This window comes from Macrosteles quadrilineatus, unplaced genomic scaffold, assembly GCF_028750875.1.
Source record: "Macrosteles quadrilineatus isolate MER2022 unplaced genomic scaffold, UCM_ALF_1.0 Scaffold_4__1_contigs__length_99947679, whole genome shotgun sequence".
Taxonomy (NCBI): Eukaryota; Metazoa; Arthropoda; class Insecta; order Hemiptera; family Cicadellidae; genus Macrosteles; species Macrosteles quadrilineatus.
Genome location: NW_026542597.1, coordinates 73,573,704 through 73,597,598, shown reverse-complemented (window position 1 = coordinate 73,597,598; position 23,895 = coordinate 73,573,704). Strand labels below are relative to the sequence as shown.

Sequence of the window (23,895 nt, the reverse complement as noted above, 5' to 3'; positions counted from 1 at the left end):
ACTAGAAATATCTGTATTTAGGTAACTTGATTACAATATTGTTGACTGCAAGAATATACAATCAAATAATAGTATTTCATCACTAGGGTGTAAAGTGACTCTTTTTGACCCAAATTTACCTTGGTCGGAAAGTGAGCGAGGGTTGAAAAGACCCTTCGTCCGTGTGATGAACACTTTTTTGTCATATTGCATAATCAAAAGACTAAGCTAGAATACAAAAATACTTTTCCTACAGTCACCCGACAAAGTTGGCTTCCTTGTACTGTTTATACTGTAGTATAGAAAGCTGCTAATTGCTGCATATTTATACTTTGTCGTACGGTTTATACTTTGGTGCACATCAGGATTCCAACGAAACAACACAAAACAGCGTGGTTATATTATGCACGTAATCCGTGTACGCTTGGAAATAGGTTGGCAACACTTAAAGATAATAGTACTTATGAGCAGCTGACTATTATAACTACGATTTAACCTGTCATTTCGTGTTTATAGTTTCGGTATTTCTGAACTTTCTGGACTTTTCTTTTAAACGTTTTTAAAAGATCTTAACAAACAAGAAAATACCTTTAAAGCATATTTTTTAGGCACGGAAACCACGTCAAATTACAAAAACATACGGAACTATATTCTCAAGTCGCGGAGCACATTTCTTGCCGAAGAAAAATAGCGGAGTGATACGAACCGGGTACTACTTTATCTAGGGCACCTATTTGTGTTGCCAGCTGAACCTAAAAACGTGTTGTATAGTGTTTGAAAGACTAATTATTTATATGCTTTATAGTGACTGTAGGAAAAATATAATGTGTAACACGAGTGCAAAAGGCCTTTGCTGCACTCGAGATCATTCCTGCAGCTCGTGCGTAAACATTGCTCTCGTGTGCAGCAAAGTGCCACTTTACCCACTGGTTACACAAATAACTATTTCATGTAAAGATAGCCTGTCAAGGTGACTTCCAGCTTGTTTTCAATTCAGCTAATGTAAACAAGCAGCTGTTTAGTAAGTAATTCAATTCAATCATATTGTCTATTGGATTGTGTTTTTGTACATTATACCACCAATATGTGGAACTATTGAACAATAAGCTACAACCGATTAAATCAATAATTTTGTTCCATGTGATAGCTTACAATTGAAATTTACAACAGCTTACTTTTACTCTCTAAGAACTGAAATGGCTTTTTCACCACACTATGATGTTTTTGGCTGTATTACATACGTTAATTGGTGGCTGAAAGTTACGTTTTGCTGGACATGCCAGCTGTCCTTGTAATTTGGGGACCGAGCAGGTTTTTACAGCCCGGGGCCGCAAAATCAGCTGTCCGCTTACTTACTTAAAACATGAATGCATTTTAAATACACAATCAAAATTCATAGCATTGCAATAGAATTGTGTTATTGTCACCGTTGCCTAGCAACTACGAGTATTTATTTTTATTTTTGCTGATTCCTCAAATTATTTCTTCACATAACCTTAAAGTTGTAGTTGTGTTGACTATCAGTGTGCATTATTATAGTGGTGAATAGTGGTAATAGGGTATAGTGTGGTGAAAAATAGCTGATTAAAGAATTTAGATACTGTAGATGGCTAAACTTTGATTGAAAGATAGATGTAGATAGATAATAAAGAGAGAAAAACTAGATGATGTTTTTAGTGGACTGTATTTCTTTTAACAATAGCGTTCGTACCACGTACCGAAATGGTTTTGCAGTTCTCGATCGATTTAAGTTCTCGACTTCGTCTCGAACTTAAAAACTATCTCGAGCCGGCAAAACCTAATTTTCGGCCCTATGTACGAAATATACTATTTATTACGTAGGGAGTAAAAATGCTACTTTAGATCCACAACACATTATTTAAAAAAATATTTTTTATTCGTTTTTGACTTATTTGCAATAAAATTTTTGGCTCTTGAAAAAAAAACCTCGTTTTCGGATGGTTTTTTTAGTTAAAAAAACCCACAGAAGAAAAAATTATAGCTTAAGAAGATAAAATTAATCCACACAGGGTAGATTTTGAAATAGAGTAGTTATAAGTAGAACCTAAATCCAATTTTCATAAAAATCTGTGCTGTACGGGATTAATACAGTTACTCTTTTTGTTACCGTCATTGACTAGACCATAAGAGACCATTGTAAGCCTTTTTAGTATAAACTAAGCTACTGGCTGTGATAAATTTGTATGTATTTATTTATTAATAACTGATAAGATGATTTGTTTAATGTTGAAATAGTTGTATTAGGCCTATGGCCTATATACCTATGGTAATATTTGTGTTCGTTTTTTTTTGTTCATGATTTGTCTATTAATTGTCTTTAAAGTTTTAAAAAGACTACTTTTTACCAAATTTTAATTTGTGTTGACACTAGTTGTATTTAAACTATGAACTAACATTGCCTTGCCTATTTTGTATCATGTAACCTAGACTTAGCGTGGCCTAAGTCTCTTGAACAATTGGGACTCTTTTACTCCTATCTTACTGTTGTTTTAAAACTTCCATATTATATCATGTTAGAGTTAAACACAGAATATACAAGATGGAAAAAAGTCCCTGGACAGTTTAAATGTATCATGAAATAATACAGATAGAGCTACAGAAGTCAAAACTTGGTTCAACGTTGGTGTAAGAAGGTATTCAACATTATTCCAACAATATTACTTGGTACAATGAACAACCTCAATATAAATCTAATACAAACATGAAAACCATAGATAACATAATGTGAATTCAACTGTACTAATGGCCAATATCAATTTATTCTATGGCAATAATTTATATTTGTTAGGAGCTTGTTTTGTTTTTTGCTATTTGCACTCTTTTTACCAGTCAGCCTATGGTAGGTAATGACTGGCTTAAAAAAGAACTTAAGTCCATGGGATTGTATTTTTCCCCCTACTGGATATAATTAATATTGTAAGGCTGAGATATTTGTTTTAGTTCTGAGTGTAAAGTTTTTGTTTGATGATGATTATTTAAAATATTATACGCTAATAATTAAGTTTTGATTATGCGTTTGTTGCAATTTATATACGTTTTTAACCACAGCTATATATTTTTTTGGCAAATACATACTGTTAAATTAAATTTTGTTTATTGTGTGATGAAATAAAACTGTTAATCTTTAGTTTTTGGTATATTTGATACTCCCAAATCATAAGTAAAATTTAAATTTCTATTATATTTGGTAATAGTTCTACTATCTGTTTTCCCTAGCAGCTTTAAAACATTTTTTTTTCTAATTAATTTTAGTCCTGTATCCCACTGCTTAAACACAGGTGAAGCTACTAGCCTGTTAGCAAAAATATTTTATCCGCCTCTCTTTATATTTACCTGTGAAAATATATAAACTAATCAAAAACTGGATTCCAAGTATGGGCTTACCATAATGTTCTTTTAGTCCTAGATAAGTGCCCATTCAAAACATAACTTTTTATTGTTTTTAACATTCACTTGAAATAACATGTTTAGATTTGACATGTCATGCTGTAAATTGTCTTAGTCATTTGGAACTTAACATGACAATGCTTCCGATAAAATTCTGCTACCTTGGTACTCTTATGTAAAAATGTATTAGGAGACCAGGAGTCTTCATGGTTGACTCGTCTATTAATATTCTTAAAAAGTTAAACTCACAAAATAATTGGTTAATTTTGGAATTAGGGGCCAGAAATGAGTAGGAATTCTGATGGTCAACTCATGAAGTAACGTTCCTACCAGGTTTCATCAAAGGTCCATGGTATAGTAAATTTAAGATACATTGACATGTAAATAATTAGTTCCAAGAGTATTCATGTTTTATAAGAAAAAGGCAAATTGCGTTTCATTATAATGGGACATTTTGTATTGATTTGTGGTGTCAATTCATCCAGTAAAACATTTCAATTCATGTCACTTTGTCAATAACCATCACTTTTTTTATCATTTTCATTTTCAACCCTAAACCGTAACTGTAAAAAACATCCAAAAGCACTCTACCCGACTCAAATGACAAAAACTCACAAGGGAAAACACATTCTTATTCAAAAGCCTTTAATACACTAAAACCTTTATACAAAAATAAAATACAAGAAACGTCAACACTGTCACAATATTCAAGATATATTGCTAATGGAATGTCACATATGTTCCCACACTACCCGCTTGCAATCGTCAACATGTAAATAAATAAGTCAGCATAGTTGGTAAGGTAACAGAGAGATAGAGAGAAGGATTGAGGTGAGTCAGGTTAGGCCTGGTAGGTAGACGCGGAGACGTTGCCTCCGTGACCAGTCCAGTTGGTGTGAATGAACATGCCCGGACTGGACAGCAGCTCGTATGTGTGAGCACCGAAGTAGTCCCTCTGGGCCTGTAAAGAATTTGTGGTTAGGTCAATGTTCCTTTTGATGGCTCTACGTAATGGCTTACCTCTTCATAAAGCAAGGGGCCTTCAAAACATTAGCGCATTAAATTTAAACTGATGAAGGGGAGATTTATATTTTAGATGATATTTGAAGATAAATTAACCTCAATAAGTACATGGTACTGAGTGATTGTTTCCTCTTAAATCCTCTTGATGGCTGACACTGACACAACTGGAACTAAACTATTTAGTGTAGACACTCGCTTATCAGGGATGTTTAAAACTGTGGCAGAGCCAGATCAGTATAGCAGAAATGTTGAAAAAATGGAGCAAACATAAATTAGGTAGTATAGGTAGACTATTTGTTGGAGTACCAGTACTAATCTCAGCCGACTGCCATTCCTGAGCGAGATGCTAATAAAACAAGACCAAAAAATCTTACGCCTGAGAGAAAAGACATACCTGAAGGAGGTTAGCAGGCAGCTGTTTGCTGCGGTAGCCGTCATAGAAGGCTAAGGCAGTGCTGAATGCCGGGGTAGGGACACCCACAGTCGCTGCGGTGGCAACCACGCGACGCCACGATGCCTGACAGCGGCTCACAGCATCTCGGAAGAACGGATCCAGCAACAGGTTAGAGAGCGTGGGGTTCTTGTCAAACGCGGTCTTGATGTTACCCAGGAAAACACTGGAAAAAGGTTTCATGTTTAGCTTTGAGTGTTTTTACCATTTAAAAATATTGTAACGATTTTAGTCCAACCAATAGTTATTTGTGCAACTAGTGAGAAAAGTGAGCAATTGACTCACTCGAGAGAAATCTTACTCACGAGCCGTAGGCGATTGAGGAATGGTCTCTCGAGTGAGGCAATTGTACTTTGAACTCGAGTTGCACATTATACTTTTCCTACAGTTACCATAAAACAAATAAATTGGTGAAGAAACATAACCTATTTTTACACAGAAGTGAACTTTTGATATAACATTTAATGTGAAGTGACAAATACAACAGTACAACAGCTGACCGGCTGATTTACAGCCAGTGCTGCCAACGCATTTCGCGCACAAACGACGTTGCCTGCATGTTACGCGCCCACTATTTCGTGCCTTCACGTTGCAAATCTGGATCTGGACAATGTTAACATTGTCTCACTGATGAGCGAATTGGCTACTTTGCATTCTCAAATCAGTGAGAGAACATGTACATTGTTAGGTAACTGTAGGAAAAGGTTTGTGTGGGCAGCACTTACCATAGAAAGTTAATGTCCAACTGCTCATTGAACATTTTCTAACTGTACGGATAATAGAGATACTAGATTCAGGTAGAGAACAAAATGATGACAAATAAAAGAATAAAAGTGCACAAATTAAGTATCTAGAATCCTAATAAAAAAAGTTTCATTCAATGCCTCTATTTGATTGGATACCTCTTTGGATAAAGAGACCTTGAACCTTCGACCCTCGAAATGTTGTCTACCCTATATTGCACTGGCTGTGGTTGTCGCTGTCGGCATTCTCTCATTCGTAGTAAAGGATTCAACTAACTATGACTTGTAAACAATATTTCCCACATTCAGTTTGTCCCTTTTAAATAAATACGGACAGGCCTATGCACACTGCACAGGCACCTGCCCATGTAGGCCTATCCCATCATCAGCATAGCAGATTATATCCTTCATAATTTGTACTGGTTATTATTGTTCTTTATGTAATGTAAATGTGGAAATTTAAACATATTTTATTTCCTTCTAACACCACATATTCCATCTCTAAAATTGTATTTGAGTACAAATTCATCTTTAAAACTTTCGAATTTTCAAGTTCTATACAGGCTTTACAGGTTAGACATTGACATTCAAAAACAGAACTTTATTGTACTCTTTATGCAAGAAGCACTTAAGTTCCAACCTTTTCATTTCCCAGACAGTAGCTAGTTTAATAACATGACCTACCTCCTGATGATGCAGCCACCTCTCCACATAAGAGCAATGCCTCCATAATTGAGTTTCCATTTGTATTGTTTAGCCGCTTCCCTCATTAGCATAAAACCTTGGGCGTAGGAGATGATCTTTGATGCGTACAGGGCCTGGGACAATCATATCATTTGAAAAAAATATCAATTAAGCTCAAATTATCAAAGTGTAAAATTGCATTCAAAAAGGAATCCTTCGTCTTTTACCTTGTGTATTTTTATTGCAAATAATATCACATCACGTTAGAATAAAGAAAGGTAATTTGGTGAACATTCAGCGTACATTACACTTCATCTTGAGTCCAGAACCTTCTTAAAGTAATGGAAGCATCAGAATATGGTACAGAACTTCTTGGACACTTTTAAAACCAAATATTATCATTGTGTGGACTTATATGTGCTACTAGTACTGTATAGTAAATAAAATAAGAAAACATTAATAAAAGAGATTGTGGCTTTTTTTATTTACGTACCGGTAGTTAAAAATGTAAATGATTGAAAGCATGTATGCAAGTGGCTGTCTGAAAAAAATGAATTACACAAACAAAGCCAAATGAATCATAAGATTGGGTCTACTTTACAAACAAATTAATCAGTATGGTCAGATTATGTTTTAGTGATTAGTGGGTGAAGGGAGGGTCAAAAATGTTGTTCTAAAAATAAAAAACAAACTGAACAGATCCTAAAAGACCTTTTGATTCACTATCTGTTTGAACCATTAATTATTATTTTACATTATAAACCTATTTTTAAATGATCATTGTGATTTCAGAAATTCAATTTTGACAAAGGATACAACAAAGTACTGAAATTAAAATCTAACCTAAAACCTTATCAACATAACCTCACCTGTTTGATGTCCTCGAGGAACTGCTTCTTGTCGCCAGTGTGTTTGGTAGAGGGTGGCCCAGGCAGGACCTTGCTCGCCTCAGCACGCTCGTCAATTAGAGACGACAAACACCTTGAGAACACTGACTCTCCGATGAGCGTGACTGGAATACCGTACTCCAGGGCAGCAATGGCTGTCCACTTGCCTGTGCCCTTTTGTCCAGCACTATCCCTGATCTTCTCAACCAGGAACTGACCTGTCAACGTACCGGGATGTTGGTCGAGGTTAAACTAAATGTAATCTTTATGCAAAATTCAAAGCTGCACCTACATGGATTTACGGAACACATGTCATCAGTTCCAAAAGTACCGACAAATAAAAGGTGTTATGATTTGTCAGTTTCCACTTTGCTATTTCGGCGAACTCAGAGTTTAATAGTTGCACTAGGGCCTAAAGTGACTCTTTATGACCTGAGGTCAAGTTTCACGATCGAGGTGAAGCCGAGGTCGTAAAATTAGGGAGGGTTAAAAAGTAAATTTTTGCCTGTGTGGTGAACTATATTTTTCGTCATATTGCATCACTAATTAATTAACAAACAAAAATAGAAAACGAAATAATTTTTTTGTAAAGATAACATCTCAAAACGACATCCAGCTTGTTTTCAATTCAGCTAATGCAAATAAGCAGCTGTTTAGTTAAGGCCTGTTCACACCGGCGTAGCCCGACGTCTGCAGACGTATTCGGCGTATTAATACGTTGCCCGTGCACTGTTCACACCGCAGCTACGTCTGACGGCTACGTAGCCGGTGAGCCGGCTGTTGTTTGTTTATTTTATTATATTATTTATTAGCGTTTTATGGATTTCAGTTAAGATTGTCACGGTTCAATTGCAGCTTTTATAGTACCCTGAAAAGTCTGTTGATTAATGAGTTAATGTTGACAAAAATGTTTCACTCTAATTTTAGGCCGTATATAGTAGACTATAAGACTTGTGCTATATATTATAATATAAAATAAATATTATCAGAAAACATGCAATAATTTTGCTCATCCATGGATTACATGATAAAATATTCTATGGTGTAAGTAAGACGTAGGCCTATGTCTAAAAATAATTCATTAATGTTTCATAAATATCAGCCCACAATATGAACCATAATAAACCATATTAAGAGAGACGACTTTTTTGATAAGGAGATTTACAAGCAAAATGTTAGTGAACATTAGGTACTCGTATGATGAAGTATTATTATATTGATCATAAATTTTCCTTAAGGTTGTTATGTTATAGTGATTTAATGATTTTTTTAAGTGATTCTTAATTTTTGTGTTATAATCCAACATTTACCGCTTAATAGAGGGAGGGTGGCGGTGACAGCCCGGTGTGCTAGTGCGCATGCGCGTATTCGGCTATGCGAGCTACGCGTAGCTAGCCGGCGTAGCGGCAGCGCCATAGCTTCCGTAGCTCACGTATTAATACACCGGTGTGAACACTCTATTAATTACATTAAGAGCTACGTCAGCTACGTATTCCGAAAAAGTATTAATACGTCTGGCTACGCCGGTGTGAACAGTCCTTTAGTTATTCAACCATTTTGTCTATTACGATTGTATTACAGTACATATGTTGCTGTCGATATGTCGAGCAATCGACAACAATAGGCTAAAACCTTACCTGATAAATCAATCGATAAATAATTTCAATGGATACGATTGCCACAATCCAAGTTTACTACTGTTTACAACAGCTGATTTTTACTCCCAAGAGACTAAAAATGATTTATACTCCCTAGAGAGTAAAAATGCTACTTTGGACCTGCAACGCATTCATTAAAATCGGCTGTTTTTGCTGCAGTATGACGAAAAATTTCATTTTTGTAGGACCCGTTGCCTTGAATTGCAACTTAAATACTAACAGCAATTAAATTATCCAGCTGATCATAATATAAACAATTATATTTTTCAAAAGGATAACATGTGAACTTCAAAGGCCACTGGGGCAGAGCCCAAAGTACTTTTTCAAAAATTTAAGGTCAGTTTGCAAATCTATGTGACACGCTCTTTCCAATGAGACGTCAATGGTCAAATCGGTTAAGGAATGGGGGAGGAGTTAAAAGGACAAATTTTGTGTTGGTGTATTAATTATATAGATTCTGCCAACACATACAATGTCTTTTTTTCTAATTTTTAAACTGCTAGGTCAAAGAATACATATTGTGGATTTTTTGGTAGTACATTAAACTCATTTGACCAAGAAGGAATTAAATTTTTTGTTTGACTTGAAAAAAGTGCATTTTTATAACCTTTATTAAACAGAGCTAGGACCTTGATGAGTGGGTGGCTCAGACAGTAGTGTTACGGTGCAATAGACTGCAAATCTACAACAGCGATTTCATTGGTTCGAGTCCTTATTTTGATACTAAAATTGTATCAACACTGGTCCAGTTGTACTATATCAGCTGACCCTTTATTCAGCTTCATATATCCCACGTACATAGCTCATGTTGGCGGGAAAATGCAAGGTTAAAGCTACGACAGCCTCATTGATTAGCTAGTGGTAATTCTAAATGGAATTTTTACTAGGCCTAACGCTTGTTTTGACAAATAAAAATTATTTGTACATTTTATGGAAAGCAATTAGAAATTTAATTAGGTCAATGATGAGAACAATCCACCCACACTTTCACAGTAGCTTTAAAAATTCACTTTTTATTGCGATGGTTAATTAACAGATACAAAGTGAAAACGCAATTAATTGTTTTCACAACTTTATTAATTAAATCTAAGTACATTCTATTAAATAAAATATCTTACCATCAGAGTCCTTGAATTTGAGGATGTCCTTTGTAATGTCAATGAGGAAAGAGTCCAGTTCACCTTTGTTCCATTCTTCAAAAACCTAAAGGTAAAACACAGTCTTTTGTTAAAAGAATATGACCTTTTCCGTTAATTCACTACCACTAGTGGCACGTGGTTAAGTTTTGTTTTTCTAACTCTATGTCTATAGCTATGTACTAACCTAACCTAACCTAACCAAAGTTTAATACACTACCACTTCTATAGCTTATAATCTATGGCTCTAAAAACTAGTGGTAGTGAATTAACGGGAAAGGTCCAATGGTCCAAAGAATCATTTTTATTAGCTTTTAAACAATCATAAAAGACTAATGAATGAAATTATTCAATGTCTAAATTCTTAACAAATTTACACAAATTATCCTCATGGATAAATAGATATTTTTGGAAATATAGTAAGAAACATCTTGAAACAGGAACATTACAAAACCATTAAGTAACCAGTTCACAATGTAGTTTAGTTTTATAGTTAATTTTTAAAAATCTAACTTTTGAATATACCAACATTCAAGTTAAAAAACCTTGGATTAACTTTAAAATCACTTATTTGTTCTCTTTTAATGGATTGCACAATTTCAATCAATAAAAAACTAAAGGTACGGTAACACAAGCAACCAAGTAATAATTATCTTTCTATAATCATTGAGATAGCATACCCACTCATAATAGCAGTTGGAGGTTTAAAAAAAAGTTAGCAAGGCCTGCCAAAGAGCCTAATTTGCACTTTAAATGGTCCTATCAGGAACCTAATTGCATTCATATCATGCAAACCTTATCACAAAGATTTTAGGGGTGGCAGACCAAGTGACAAAAACTTAAAAAAATTACTCCTTAGTTGATGATAACGGTTAGTAATCCCATTGTTTCACTAGCTATACACTATTTCTTTGTGTTTATTACAAGCTTTTAAAAGTCTCCTAAGAATTCTACATCTAAAAGTTTGTGTTTGTTTGTTAGGCTAGTTTTTGTTTGTTTGGGGCTCATCACGCATTAACTACTGGTCGAACTGGCCTAAAATTTGGCATGATATCAACTAATATTCCCTATTAAAATAGGCTTATTCTTATCTCAAAAATCATTTGGGCTCCGTCCCAGTGGCTCTGAAGTCTCATATGTTTACCTTATGGGTAAAAAGAATTAAAGTATTTTGAAAGGTATTTTTAACTAAATAAATAAGTGGGGCAGGATCGGGCCAGATTGCATATCCCGAAACGTTGAGAAAAATTTTATTTTAACAAATTGTGATGGAAAATATCTGTAATAATCTCTTAAATTACATGAACTTACCACAAAAGAAAAGATTAACATAAAAACAATCTTTAACACATTCAGAAACTTTTTAACAGCAATCCATTCCATACAGTTCAGTAATCTTGTCCCACAGACAGACACATGTTTTTCATCTCCACAACAGTTTTCCTCGAAGAACCTTACCATCTAATCTCCGCTCACCTTGCTCATCTCATCATTCTTCATGCCGAGGGCAGACTTCATGAGATGGTAGGCTTCACAGATGAGTTGCATGTCTCCGTACTCGATGCCGTTGTGAACCATCTTGACAAAGTGGCCAGCACCTCCCTCTCCCACCCAGTCACAACACGGCTCACCGTTCGCTCGGGCTGCGATCGACTGAAAACATAAGGAACGTGTGAAGCTTGTTTGGAAAGAATTTATAGTAATTTACAGTATTATTACCAATTGCGATTTAAGCTATTTCTTTAATACCAATGATCAAGGACAGCTGGGAATGGATCAAAAAGCTATTGACTTGGGATCGAACTAGTGACCTTCTGATTACAAGGTCAGGACTATAAACACTCAGGTAACCAGCTACAATATACTGTACCTACAAGTGATACGGTTGAAGAATAAACATTTGGTAGGCCTATTGCTAATGATAAGTTGGGTTAAGATTGTGATTTTTACATTTAACAGGGAAAGTTTTACTGAACAAATCATGATGACAGTCAGAATTTGTTTTAATTGTGTATTTAATCAGGCTATGTACTTAGAAAACACACAACGCTAATAAACATAAAAAAAGAATAACAGTTAATCGGAGGTATTTTAAGTTTAAGTTGCCTGAAATTGGTATAAACACTACCACAATAATATTGCTCTGGTAGCAGTTTGGCTTCAGGAAGAATGTAGAAATGAAAATGTGCAATGAAACTTGTAGAAACCTATAGTGTTACAAAAACGTTTTCTACTTTTCAAAGTTTTTTTTATTAAGCTGCTCATTGTGAAAATGTTGTTTAGTTAACTCATTAAGTTTTTCCAAAATCAGATTGCAATAATCGTTATATTTAAAATTGTCGTTTTCTGGAGCGAGAAAACCTTAAATATTCTCACCATTTAGTTACAGATTGACATGAAGTTTAATATTTTCTACAAGTGTAGAAAAAACTATTTTGGCTACTATTTAGCTAATTTGACAGCAAATTAATTTTAAAAGTATTCAGTTTTGGTGACCAATAATTTTAATTAAGTATAAACACTTCATTGTAATTATTAGTTTGTCGCAATTACTGAAAGAAAATAACTGTCAATCAATGTTAATTTTTCAAATGAGTTGACTGCAAATATCAGCTTTATAGACTAGTAATAGCTTCTTATCAAGACACAATTATAGCCGAATAATTACATAATCTCCCTGCTGTTTCAGCTTATTTTAAGCTTTTACTTGTACAAAATTCAAATTTGTTCATTAAAAAGATGATTAAAAATAGGCTAAATAATCTAACAACAGGCTAAACTACAAAGAGTTTTCAGAAAGGTTTCGTGGCAGTACGTATAAGTTGTACGTATTTTATCTAATTCTACAACAGTGGTAAACACTTTTACCCAGGGTAACTATCTTAATGAAGGCACTGTTACCTGACACAAAAAATGTAGGAAGAAGGATATCACAGAACTAGGAGTGGTAAAGGAAAATATTGAACCTAAAACAAAACATAAATTGTTTAGCCTATTTAAAACAATGTTTGCTAAAAATGTAATAAAAAATGTACTAAGCCATTGTCAGACTGGTTTTAAATATTTACTGTCACATTTTAGATACACTACTGAAAACTTGTCAAAGAAATAAAATACCCCCGCCGCAGCAAACCTGCAGAGGTAGCAAATTTGTATTTGCCTGATTGGATTTACACTAAAATGTCACCTTAAAAATATCACATTTATTCCCTATTTAAATAGAATTATATTAACGAGAACTTAGGTTTGATGCAACAGGGAGGGTAAAAAAGTGTTATTTGTTGTAAAATGTTAATACTGTAGTTTAGTAAGAAATTAATGAATTTTCCAAATTTGATAAAAATATGTCCATAAACAAGCAAACTACAACAGTTTACTTATTCTCCAGAAGAATAACATGGGAATATTAATTAATTTTTTTTTCTTTGTACCTATTAGGTGCATAATAATGTCTTTTTTAAGCTCTACAAAATAGTTAGAAAGGAAATTGTGAAATTTTGTGTTTTTAGGACAAAAATGGGGAAAACTTATATTTATCCTATAAAACCCCCCATAAGCCCCGTTCCCATAGTCCGATCATGCTGGATCGTCAACTCGTTCGAATAAATGTGGGTTTACACGTTTGTACCAAATTTCATCAAAATAGCATCATTTTTGCTTCAGTTATCGTGCTAACGGAAACATATACCTATATAAAGAGTCTTTCCAAGAGTACTACGGTAATAGCTTATTCCCTATAGAGCAAATTCGCTGAAAAAAAAATATATTTTTTACAATTCATCAACTGGTGATATAACTAAAATGAGAAATAACACTAAATGTTAAAATTATTAGAAATGTTGGGTTTTTGTTTGTTTTATAAGCAGGTGTTTAGAGCTTTGTTTGAGAGTTACGGGTCCAGTCCCCAGCATATCGACAAAAGCTTTGAGGGTACAATTTTGCACAGACGTAAAAAATGCTTTGGATGCTTGTTAAATTATTGAGTTATAAACACATTAATCACACATTAAGACAACGTAATGTTGTTATACTATATTAAATTACTTTTTTAAATGCCACATCTGTCTATCACCATTCTATTGATCTGAGTAGTGTTCTGAAGACAGAGAAGTCATATTTACATTCATATTCATTATTAAAAATAAGAATAATCCAAGTCAGAATTATTATTTCAAAATAATAACTTACAAACAAATGTACTATTTGAGATAATTTTATTCAATGCGTTATCTAAGTTTTTATTTGTACGTCACAAGGCCAATGTTAATCTGAAAGGTTATAACCGACCTTGACTAATAATCACCAAACGATAACTTGGACGATCTTATAGGATCAAAGTCAATCAGTTACTTATAACAAACGTTTCTAAAGGTTTTATTGAGTACAACAAATATTCTTGACCAAACATTATGATCAAAGAAATCCTTAATGAAAAATTAGGAAGGTTGGGATGAGTTTTGAAGATCAGTACAAGTTTATTTATGTAGACAAATGATTAATGATAAAAGCTCATTAAATTTAATTGATAGTATTTTATAAGTAATTAAAATTACAAATGTATTGATATCAGACAACTAGTTATTGTTGGACGAATTATTAATGCATGAGTCATTGAAAAAAGTGAAAGTAGGTCTACTTTAATTTATTATTGACAAGTTGAAATTTTAGCCAGGCTATACAAAATGACTATGACCAATGTTCTCTTAGTCTGCTTTTTAATCGTTGAAATAAGAATATTACTATAACAAAATTGTTTGTATGACTCTTCATTAACCAGAAATAACTTATTCATTGTAACACACCTAACGATACAAAAAGGTTTAAATTACAGTTGAGTTTTAGTTTGCAAATAACCCTTTACAAGATTAAAAAATGAGAATTTTAATCTAAATAATATATAGGTGGTAGGAAACGATAAATGATTGATCATTCTAAAAATAAACAGGAGAAAAACAAACTAACAGAGACATTAAGATCAAAAACTACCAATACAAGAATACTACAAACATTAAAAAATTCTAAGATTCGATTCAAAACCCAATTTATGAACGATTCACATCACTAACATACCTGAAACCGATTCTTGTTGAAGAAGGAAAGCATAGTGACAGAATGTCACTCGGTCGCATGTGTGAGCCGTTCACAGAACCAGTCCGTAACTATTACCGTCAACGAGTACACAAAGATAGCCGACGACTATCTGCCATTTATTAATTGCAGCCTGGTATCTTGATGACTGCTCCTCAAAGGTAAAGTGTGCGGTTTGATGATAATTTTACAATATCATGTTAGATTAAAAACTTTCACGTTGATATATTTACGATAACTTGTTGAGTTTTTATATTGGGATGGTTGGAAATATTCCGTTTCTGGTTACAACACTCAATAAAATAATGCCAGATTGAATTAAATAAATTACCTATACATTTAAATACAAGATTGTAAGTTATGTAAGGAACAAGTTTGTGATGAGTAAGCTTTAAGAGCAAGGAAAAGAGATGGAATATTTATTTTTTTCAAATTTATTTTAGGCTTATAGAGTAAATGTATATTTCATTTTCATTCTGGGTAAGTCAATTCACTCAAAGAACACAAATAATGTTTCAAATTAAAATAAATATTTTATGAAAGAATCTTTTGCTTAAAATAGAACAAACTTACCAGAAAACCTCTTGCTATATATTGCATTATACAATAGTAAGCAATATAGGCTAGTTTGGAATTGGAAGCAACCTTGTTTATTAAGACAAATAATTTTTAAATAGTATATTACAAAGCAATGTTGTTTAGTCATATTGAAACATTTGAAAGTAAATCTATTGATTAGAGTCTTCAAGGAACTAAATTAATTACATCTACTAAAATAAACTTCTTCGGTTCAAAGCAAAAAGTTTGAATAAAAGGATTTCAATAATAATTTGTGGGGTTCTGCTTTTAAGCCAAACAACGATAAAGGTTTATCACCTAAAAAAACAATTCCGGTTTGGCATGCACAAATTTGAGTAGGTATAAAGTAGTTCTTTTGATACTTCAATTAAATTTGAGTGAATTTCTCCCAAGTTAATTTTTCTTATCAGGTTGAGGAGAATATATTTTGTTCGACGATCCTAGGCCAGGGCTTCATTTGCTAAATAAATAATGACAATGGCAACACCGACTAAAATTAAAAGTTAAAACAAAAATCTATTGAAAATAATATTATCACTCCTCAACTTAGGCTGACAAGTGACAACAAATAATTCAAAAGTGATTGATACTATCGGAAAACATAATCACTAAATTAATATCAAATATAGAGACGCAACAAGTTCATTAATAGTTTAACAGGCAGTTTCTCAATGCTTTAAAACTTGTGAAGATATAATTTCATAGATAACACTTAATCTCAAAATTGTCTATTAACTGGAGTAGTTCCAAAGTGCTTATAAAAATACAGAAGTTCATCCTTAATAAAGAGAAATTTTCAATTCACCTTTTAAACAAAGAGACATACGCTTGAGATGACCTTTGTAGCTTTGTCAATAAAGCTTTTGAATCTTTTTGAATCTTTTGAATCTTTTGTTACTGAATAAACTAAGATCCGCTGGTTATTTAACATAAACCATTTATACAGTAGAACCTTGATAACAGGACTCGCATAGATATCATAAAATAGGACTTGTTGTCAAGGTTTACTTCTTATTGAGGTTTGCAATAATATGTGATTAGGGGTAAAACAAATTCAAGGGGTTTTTAAAATGACCATTGTTATCAAGGGTGACTTGTTATCAAGGGGTTTTGTTTTTTGTGACATCATTATGATTTTTTCCTTAACTAAATAATTGGCACAGGTACTTTTGGTTGATGTGAACCACTTATTAATCGGGTTTCAAAGTGAATATGTGTTTGAAAATATTAACGTTTTGATTTGTGGTAAAATGACCATTGTTATCAAGGGTGACTTGTTATCAAGGGGTTTTGTTTTTTGTGACATCATTATGATTTTTTCCTTAACTAAATAATTGGCACAGGTACTTTTGGTTGATGTGAACCACTTATTAATCGGGTTTCAAAGTGAATATGTGTTTGAAAATATTAACGTTTTGATTTGTGGTGATATATTTTGTACATTTAAGGACAGTTGGGTTGAGTTTCAATTCAAACAATCAAAAAACTTCTTGATTTCCTAACTCCACCACACTAAATTGTTAAGACGAACACTACATCTTAAGCAAGGACAATTACGTAATTACCATTCACAAAAACCAGAAAAAAAACATTATAGTCCTACCTGGAAGATAGGCTTGATGTGGGGCCATGCCGCCGGGTTACCACCAGGCATAAGTGAAGGTCCGTGCCTTGCGCCGTCCTCTCCCCCTGATACACCTGAGCCTACAAACAGCAGCCCTCGCTTGGCACAGGACTCTACCCTCCTGGTTGTGTCTTGGTACTCGGAGTTGCCTCCGTCAATGATTATGTCTCCGGACTCCAACAAAGGGGCCAGCTTGTCGATGAACTCGTCTACAGCGCTACCGGCTACAAAAGTCCAAAAATAAGTCAAGAGACGAGTAAGTTGAATAAATGGTGAAAGAAGAAAAGGCTATTATTGTATTTTGTTTACTTTTCAGTTCTAAGAAAAGATTTATTTGTACAGGATACTAATTATTCAAAAGTAGAGAGATTGTTCCTAAAATTTACCAAAATTATTGGCTGCTTAATGGAAAAATTAGAACTCAATTTTTTATAGGGGTAAAAGGTTATTTTTTAAATTAAATAGTCCTATACATTTTACATGAAAACCCAACAAACAATAAAAGGGACAAAGACTCAGGTTAGTAGTCAAACATAAAATCACATTTATAAAATAATTGCTTACTGCAGCTAAACAGGTTTAAAAAGACATGTAACTTACTCAAAATAAACCCCACACAACTATACCTTTAACGAGCATCATGACTATCCTCGGTTTCTTCAGTGTCCTCACCATCCCCTCCAAGGACTTAGCACCAATCACTTTTGTACCCTTGGCTTCATTGGCGAGAAAAGAGTCGACTTTGTCTGTGGTTCTGTTGTATGCGCAGACTGTGAATCCGTGGTCGTTCATGTTCAGAATCAAATTTTGGCCCATAACGGCCAATCCGATGAGGGCAATGTCCGCTCTGCGGCAAGAAAGTTGTTTAGAAATATATAAATAGGTACAACCATATAATAACTTAGTTAAGTTCAGATTGCAAACTAGTCTAAATATCATGGCTAAAGGCCTGTTCACACCGGCGTAGCCAGATGTCTGCAGACGTATTCGGTGTATTAATACGTCGCCAGTGTACTGTTCACACCGCAGCTACGTCTGACGGCTACGTAGCCGGTGAGCCGGCTGCTGTTTGTTATAAAAATTATATTATTTTATTTTATATTTTGTTAAATTATTTTATATTTGTTTATTTTTTTTAATTTATTGTTTATTTTTATTAGGGTTTCACGAATTTCAATTAAGATTGCCACTGTTCAATTGCAGCTTTTATAGTACCCTGAAAAGTCTGTTGATTAATGTATTAATGTTGACAAAAATATTTCACTCTAATTTTTGGCCGTATATAGTAGACAATAAGATATGCGCTACATTATAATATAAAAAAAAATATTACCAGAAACATGCAATAATTTTACTCATCCTTTAAGGATTACATAATAAAATAGTCTATGGTGTAAGTAAAAAGACGTAGGCCTATGTCTAGAATTAATTCATCAATGTTTCATAAATGTCAGCCCACTATATGAACCATAATAAACCATATTAAGAGAGAAATTGTTTTTGATAAGGAGATTTGCAAGTATAAATAAAAAAAATTGTGCACATTAGGTACTCGTATGATGAAGTACAGTATTATTATATTGATCATATAAAGTTGTCTTAAGATTTTTATGTTATAGCTTTGACTATTGATACAACAACGTTTTAGTCCAATTTGAATGTGATAGATTAATGCGATTAAATGATTTTTTTAGTGATAGGGAATTTTTGTGTTATAGTCCAACATTTACCACTTATAAATTAATTATGAGGTGGAGGGAGGGTGGCGGTGACAGCCCGGTGTGCTAGTGCGCATGCGCGTATTCGGCTATGCGAGCTACGCGTAGCTAGCCGGCGTAGCGGCAGCGCCGTAGCTTCCGTAGCTCACGTATTAATACGCCGGTGTGAACACTCTCTATGAATTACATTAAGAGCTACATCAGCTACGAATTTCAAAAAAGTATTAATACGTCTGGCTACGCCGGTGTGAACAGTCCTTAAGTCCTCTGTCAGAGATGAAGTGGTAAAAAACCATTCAGTAGATTGCAGGGACTTGCGTTAATTTTTCTAATCCAACAAAATCTAAAAGATCTAATTTTTAAAGTTAAATCAAAGCCCTACGTCAAGCTGTGATCATGGTAGAGGGATTGGAAAATCTACGAGGATGAACACTCAAAAGGATTATTGACTACCGGTATGTTATATGTAGTTAGACACTTCCCACGATTTAGTTAGTTTATCAGGAGTCAAATCTTTGAACATTGACCTTGAACTTTGCTAAGTCCATTTAAATTTAATAATTGCATGTTCGATTTAAGCTCAACTTAAACAGATTTACTTGTAGAATACAATACACTAATAAAAACTAGGCTTACAGTATTAAACTAAAATGTAGGCTAATCCAAGCCTGTTAACATGAGTTGAATTCACTCATTGAAAACAATCTTACAATAGGCTGATGATTAAACCATGAACCAAGTTTGCAAACAATAAGTTGGTAGGTACAGGTACTTAGATACATAATGTGAGAAATCCTGTCACTAAACATACCTATAAAGATCATAACTTTTTGGACCGACTAATTTCAAAAACTGGTTTGTCAAATGATTTTTTCTCATACACACCAATTTTTGAGCGGCGTTAAAAAAGTTCATGTAAGACAACATTCTTTAACCGAAAAATTAACCAAGGATGGATAAAATATCTTCATGTGAAAGTCATCGTTTTCTGGAAAGAAACACAGAGTATAACACACTTTGTTAAGAAGTGTTGTTTGAGCAATATGGAGCCAAAGGAATATTCCACTGAGTCATAAAAAGGAAAACATGAAAACTATCATTGAAATCAACTAAGTTGCATCAAATTTCTAAGTATATCCAGAACAAGTCCAGGATCCATAAAGTGATGTAATATAAATGTTGATGACCTCAAGGAGGTAAAGTAGGTCAAGGGCAGAGAAACCAAATCAAATCATACCTCAATGCCACACTAGATTGATTCTGTGAAACGGAAAACTAATGAAAATTCGGAGAACAAACAGAGACAATACTTATTTGGTTTTATTTAAAGATAATCGTATATACCGGTAACTTGTCAAAGAGGAATTTCAAATAGGCTAATTAACTGTCAACAATGTTAGCTTTCAAAACATAATCCAAATACTTTTAGTAGTTTTGTAACACAATAATTTCCCTAGCTTAATGTTTTTTTTTTTATTTTTTAGTAACAGCTGGTTAATTTTCTGGTTAATTAATCATCTGCGCACAAGTGGATGTGTATTTAAGGACATATGAATACAGAAAAGGTAAAGAGTAAATAGTAGAAATGTGTGAAATGTTGTGTATCTTTATAACTGGAAAATAATAATTCCTATTCTTGGAAAAATAAAAATTCTGACAATCATTAACTTAGCGTAGTATCAAATTTGCATCCAGATATCATTAACATAGATTGCATTACAATGATTACTACGGTGTTAAACTAGCTGCTTACATAAGACTGTATTTGTAAGATTGTGTGATATTATGTGTGCAGAACTAAGTTAGATTAAATAATCCAAGATTGTGTTAAGATTGTGATTGTTATAGGGAGATAAGATAATTAATGGAAAGCTGTGATCATACACTAACAATACTGTACTATGCTCAAACATACTTTCTGCTTACTGTATTTCAATTTAAATTTGATAAGGTCAAGTGGGGTAGGTGTACGCCCTAAATCACACAAGTTAGTACAACTTTGACCAGAGTTGTAAAATGATGTTTGGTTTGTACCTACCCTAAACTTCCCCCTTGATCTGGGGTACCGGTAAGTGTACACCCCCCTCCTTATTGTAGCTTTCTTCTGCATATTACTTGATGTAGGGACAAGTGGATTGTAAGGGGGAAAATTAGCTTTCTTTTTATTTTTTATTTACCTATCAAAATATCTCAAACCGGAACGGTTCAGGTAACTTTTTTGTAAACCTCCGCAAGAGAAAACGAAAAACCCAGCTTTATTAGAAATTCTAAAGAAAATAAAAACATTATGATTCCACTATTTCATTGAATTAACACCTACTATGGTAAGTCTAAAAGAGTTAAGAAAATTAGCTTTATTTTGGGTTTTTATTAATTAAGTTAAAAATTTGTATAAACCTCCAATTGGTGAAGTAAGTTTTAGGGTAACTTAAAACCTTAAATATTTTAAATTTAAATTGACTTATAGGCCCTCAATGTTTCTATATTAAACCTTGAAAATCAAAATTTTCAAAGCGCAAGTTTTTTCTTGTCATTCAAGCAAGACAAAGTTTTCTTTATTCTTAGATAATTTATCATTTATTGAGCTGTGTTTTCACACAGGGTGGATGTACTTCCCCCCCCCCCCAGGGCTATAACAATGTTATTTTTTGATTCCCCCCTAAAAAAATAAGTAGGATCACCAAATTACAGGTATTTTTTTACCCTAGTACCTATTTCAATGTTTGGTAATATTTAATTTTTCCGAGTGGCACTTGTGTTTTGAGTAGAAACGTAAGAGGTTCTTAAACTCGTCTTAACTCATAGAAATCATAGCAAGAGAATTTTTTAGTGATTAACTTACCTCTAAGTATAATTTAAAAGGTCATAGTTTGAAATAGTACCTTCTTGGCCAAATTTTCATATTTTTTGGTTAGTAAACAAACTTATTGTTAACTGGAAGTCCACTTTCCCTGGCGTGCACTTCACCACTTAACCTTATAGGCTACATCTAAAAAAATTGTTTTAAACCGTTATTATTAGGCTACAATAGGGTATAAGCTAACATGTAGCCTATGAATTTAGAACTGAAGTTAATTGCAAGTTTGAAACATAATTTAAATAGGTAATAGGCCTACTTTTTAACATCCAACGTTTAAACATTAAAACCTTTGAATAAAAAAATTCACGAATTCGAACAAAATTTAAATAACCTATCCACAAATGAGCAAACTAAGTTACATCCAGTTTATTTTCCATTTAAGAATAACTTTAAAATGTTAAGATGTAGGATATTCCGTTATTTGTCAGTAACCGTGCTTAGTTAATTAATAGTCAACTTATAGGTACCAAATAACTTATATAAGTCAGGCCTACTAATGTAAATTTGATTGGATTGTCTTTTCAACCTTAAAATCGGTCCCTGGTTCTTACCATTAAGGTTTACCTATACGGTAAGGCCTCTAAACTTATTAACCACAGGCCAACAGGCCAAGGCTAGGTTAGGCTTATGCGGAAAATTTGCTAAAAACTGAAGCTAGTTTTAAGTAAAGGCAATGTATTCTAAAGGGAGGTATTCTGTATTCCTTTCAATTTCAGGGTTCAAAAGTTAAATGGCCTGGAGGGTTGACTTAAGGCTACCTAGGTTTTTTTCCAGTACTTAGCATTTTCAAAGAACTAGGCCTAGCTTATTCATGATGAATCAGTAGTTTATGCAAAATTATAAGTTATATAGCCTACGGCTAAATCAGTCACACAGCAATAACGGGAAGCCTTAGTAAAGCTAGAAGTAAACTATCAATTAGGCTACTGATTTGTTTAGTCTGCATTCAGTGAACATTAACTTAGTCCCCATTAATTTACAAGAGCGAAATTTAAGAGTTCACATCAATTGACTGATTAAATATTCGCTGATTATTCTCTCAGGCATGACTTAGCAAATTGTTTTCGAAATTTCAATCATGATTAAAGTGCAAGATCTAAAAATATGTACTTACTTGTCAGACATCCTGGATGTATCCTAGGTTATGTTCAACTACACACAAACAATAAATAACAATAGTTACACTTAAGTACAATGCCGGTGTAAAGCCGAACTTTCACTCGCGGGGTTTAAGTTACTTGTGAAAAGACTGTGTACTGTGTAGAGTTGTTGGACTTCCAACCGCAGAGAAAAACTGATTACAAAACACCATTCCATTGGCCGTTCTCGAGTCAAGGTTATGTTGTGCAGCACAACATTGAGGTTAGGACTGGGTGGTGGTTAACTCGATCAGCTGACTAGTCATTGTTGTGAAATTCAATTCTGGCGGAAAGTACACAATTTCAAAACGAACCAATAGTTTTTTCTCAGCCAAACTTATTGTGTCAATGGAATTTATATATTTATTTTTTATTGCTGTTGATTATGATAGTTTTATGAAAAATAAATTAAACAGCCTACAATATGCATTGCAGTTGTTTCAATATACATGGACATACCATTTCATTGATTAAATAAGTTAGCAGGAATATATAGGACTCACTGATTCAATTATAACGATTTTGACCAGTTTCAAAATTACAGCAATCTCAATTGTTTTAATTTAAAGATATGATCGTTTTAAATTAAAGATTCCAGACAGAGCTGAATTCAACCCCACAAAATTATACAAATTAGGTAGCTTATTCCCTATAAATTTGCTAAAAGATAGTTTGAACCAATAAAAATAAAACCTGAGAAAATCATTCCTCTGAAAAAAGTAGTCGGAAAAATCACACTTCATAGTAATGTTTTAGCATTTCACTCTAAACTATTTTCAACGATATTCTGATGCTAATTGATGAATTATACAATACAGTACATTAGGAAAGATTTAAAAAATAGCCTCAACTCAATACCATTGCAACTCAGTAGTTTAATGGTGTATGATTTATCTGCAACTAAATCTAACTTAGGAT

General features: G+C 33.4%; 1 protein-coding gene across 1 annotated transcript; it reads right to left on the bottom strand.

Moving 5' to 3' along the window:
- Nucleotides 1–4,015: 4,015 nt before the first annotated feature.
- LOC128991858 (6-phosphogluconate dehydrogenase, decarboxylating-like) lies at nt 4,016–23,088 on the bottom strand. Its single transcript, XM_054415085.1, has 9 exons — nt 22,953–23,088; nt 17,887–18,107; nt 17,240–17,484; nt 11,446–11,622; nt 9,952–10,036; nt 7,158–7,393; nt 6,289–6,422; nt 4,805–5,027; nt 4,016–4,348 (listed from the first exon to the last, which is right to left on the bottom strand). Exons 1-9 carry the CDS (start codon nt 22,961–22,963, stop codon nt 4,229–4,231), a joined length of 1,452 nt encoding a protein of 483 aa, XP_054271060.1. The 5' UTR covers nt 22,964–23,088; the 3' UTR covers nt 4,016–4,228.
- Nucleotides 23,089–23,895: the final 807 nt, after the last annotated feature.

What these genes read in the sequence shown, in the direction of transcription:
- LOC128991858 (XM_054415085.1), bottom strand. An exon ending in TCCTCGAGGACATCAAACAG is followed by an intron (nt 6,423 to 7,157) that starts GTGAGGTTATGT and finishes TGATTGTCCCAG; the next exon opens with GCCCTGTACGCATCAAAGAT. An exon ending in GGTGGCTGCATCATCAGGAG is followed by an intron (nt 5,028 to 6,288) that starts GTAGGTCATGTT and finishes ACCTTTTTCCAG; the next exon opens with TGTTTTCCTGGGTAACATCA.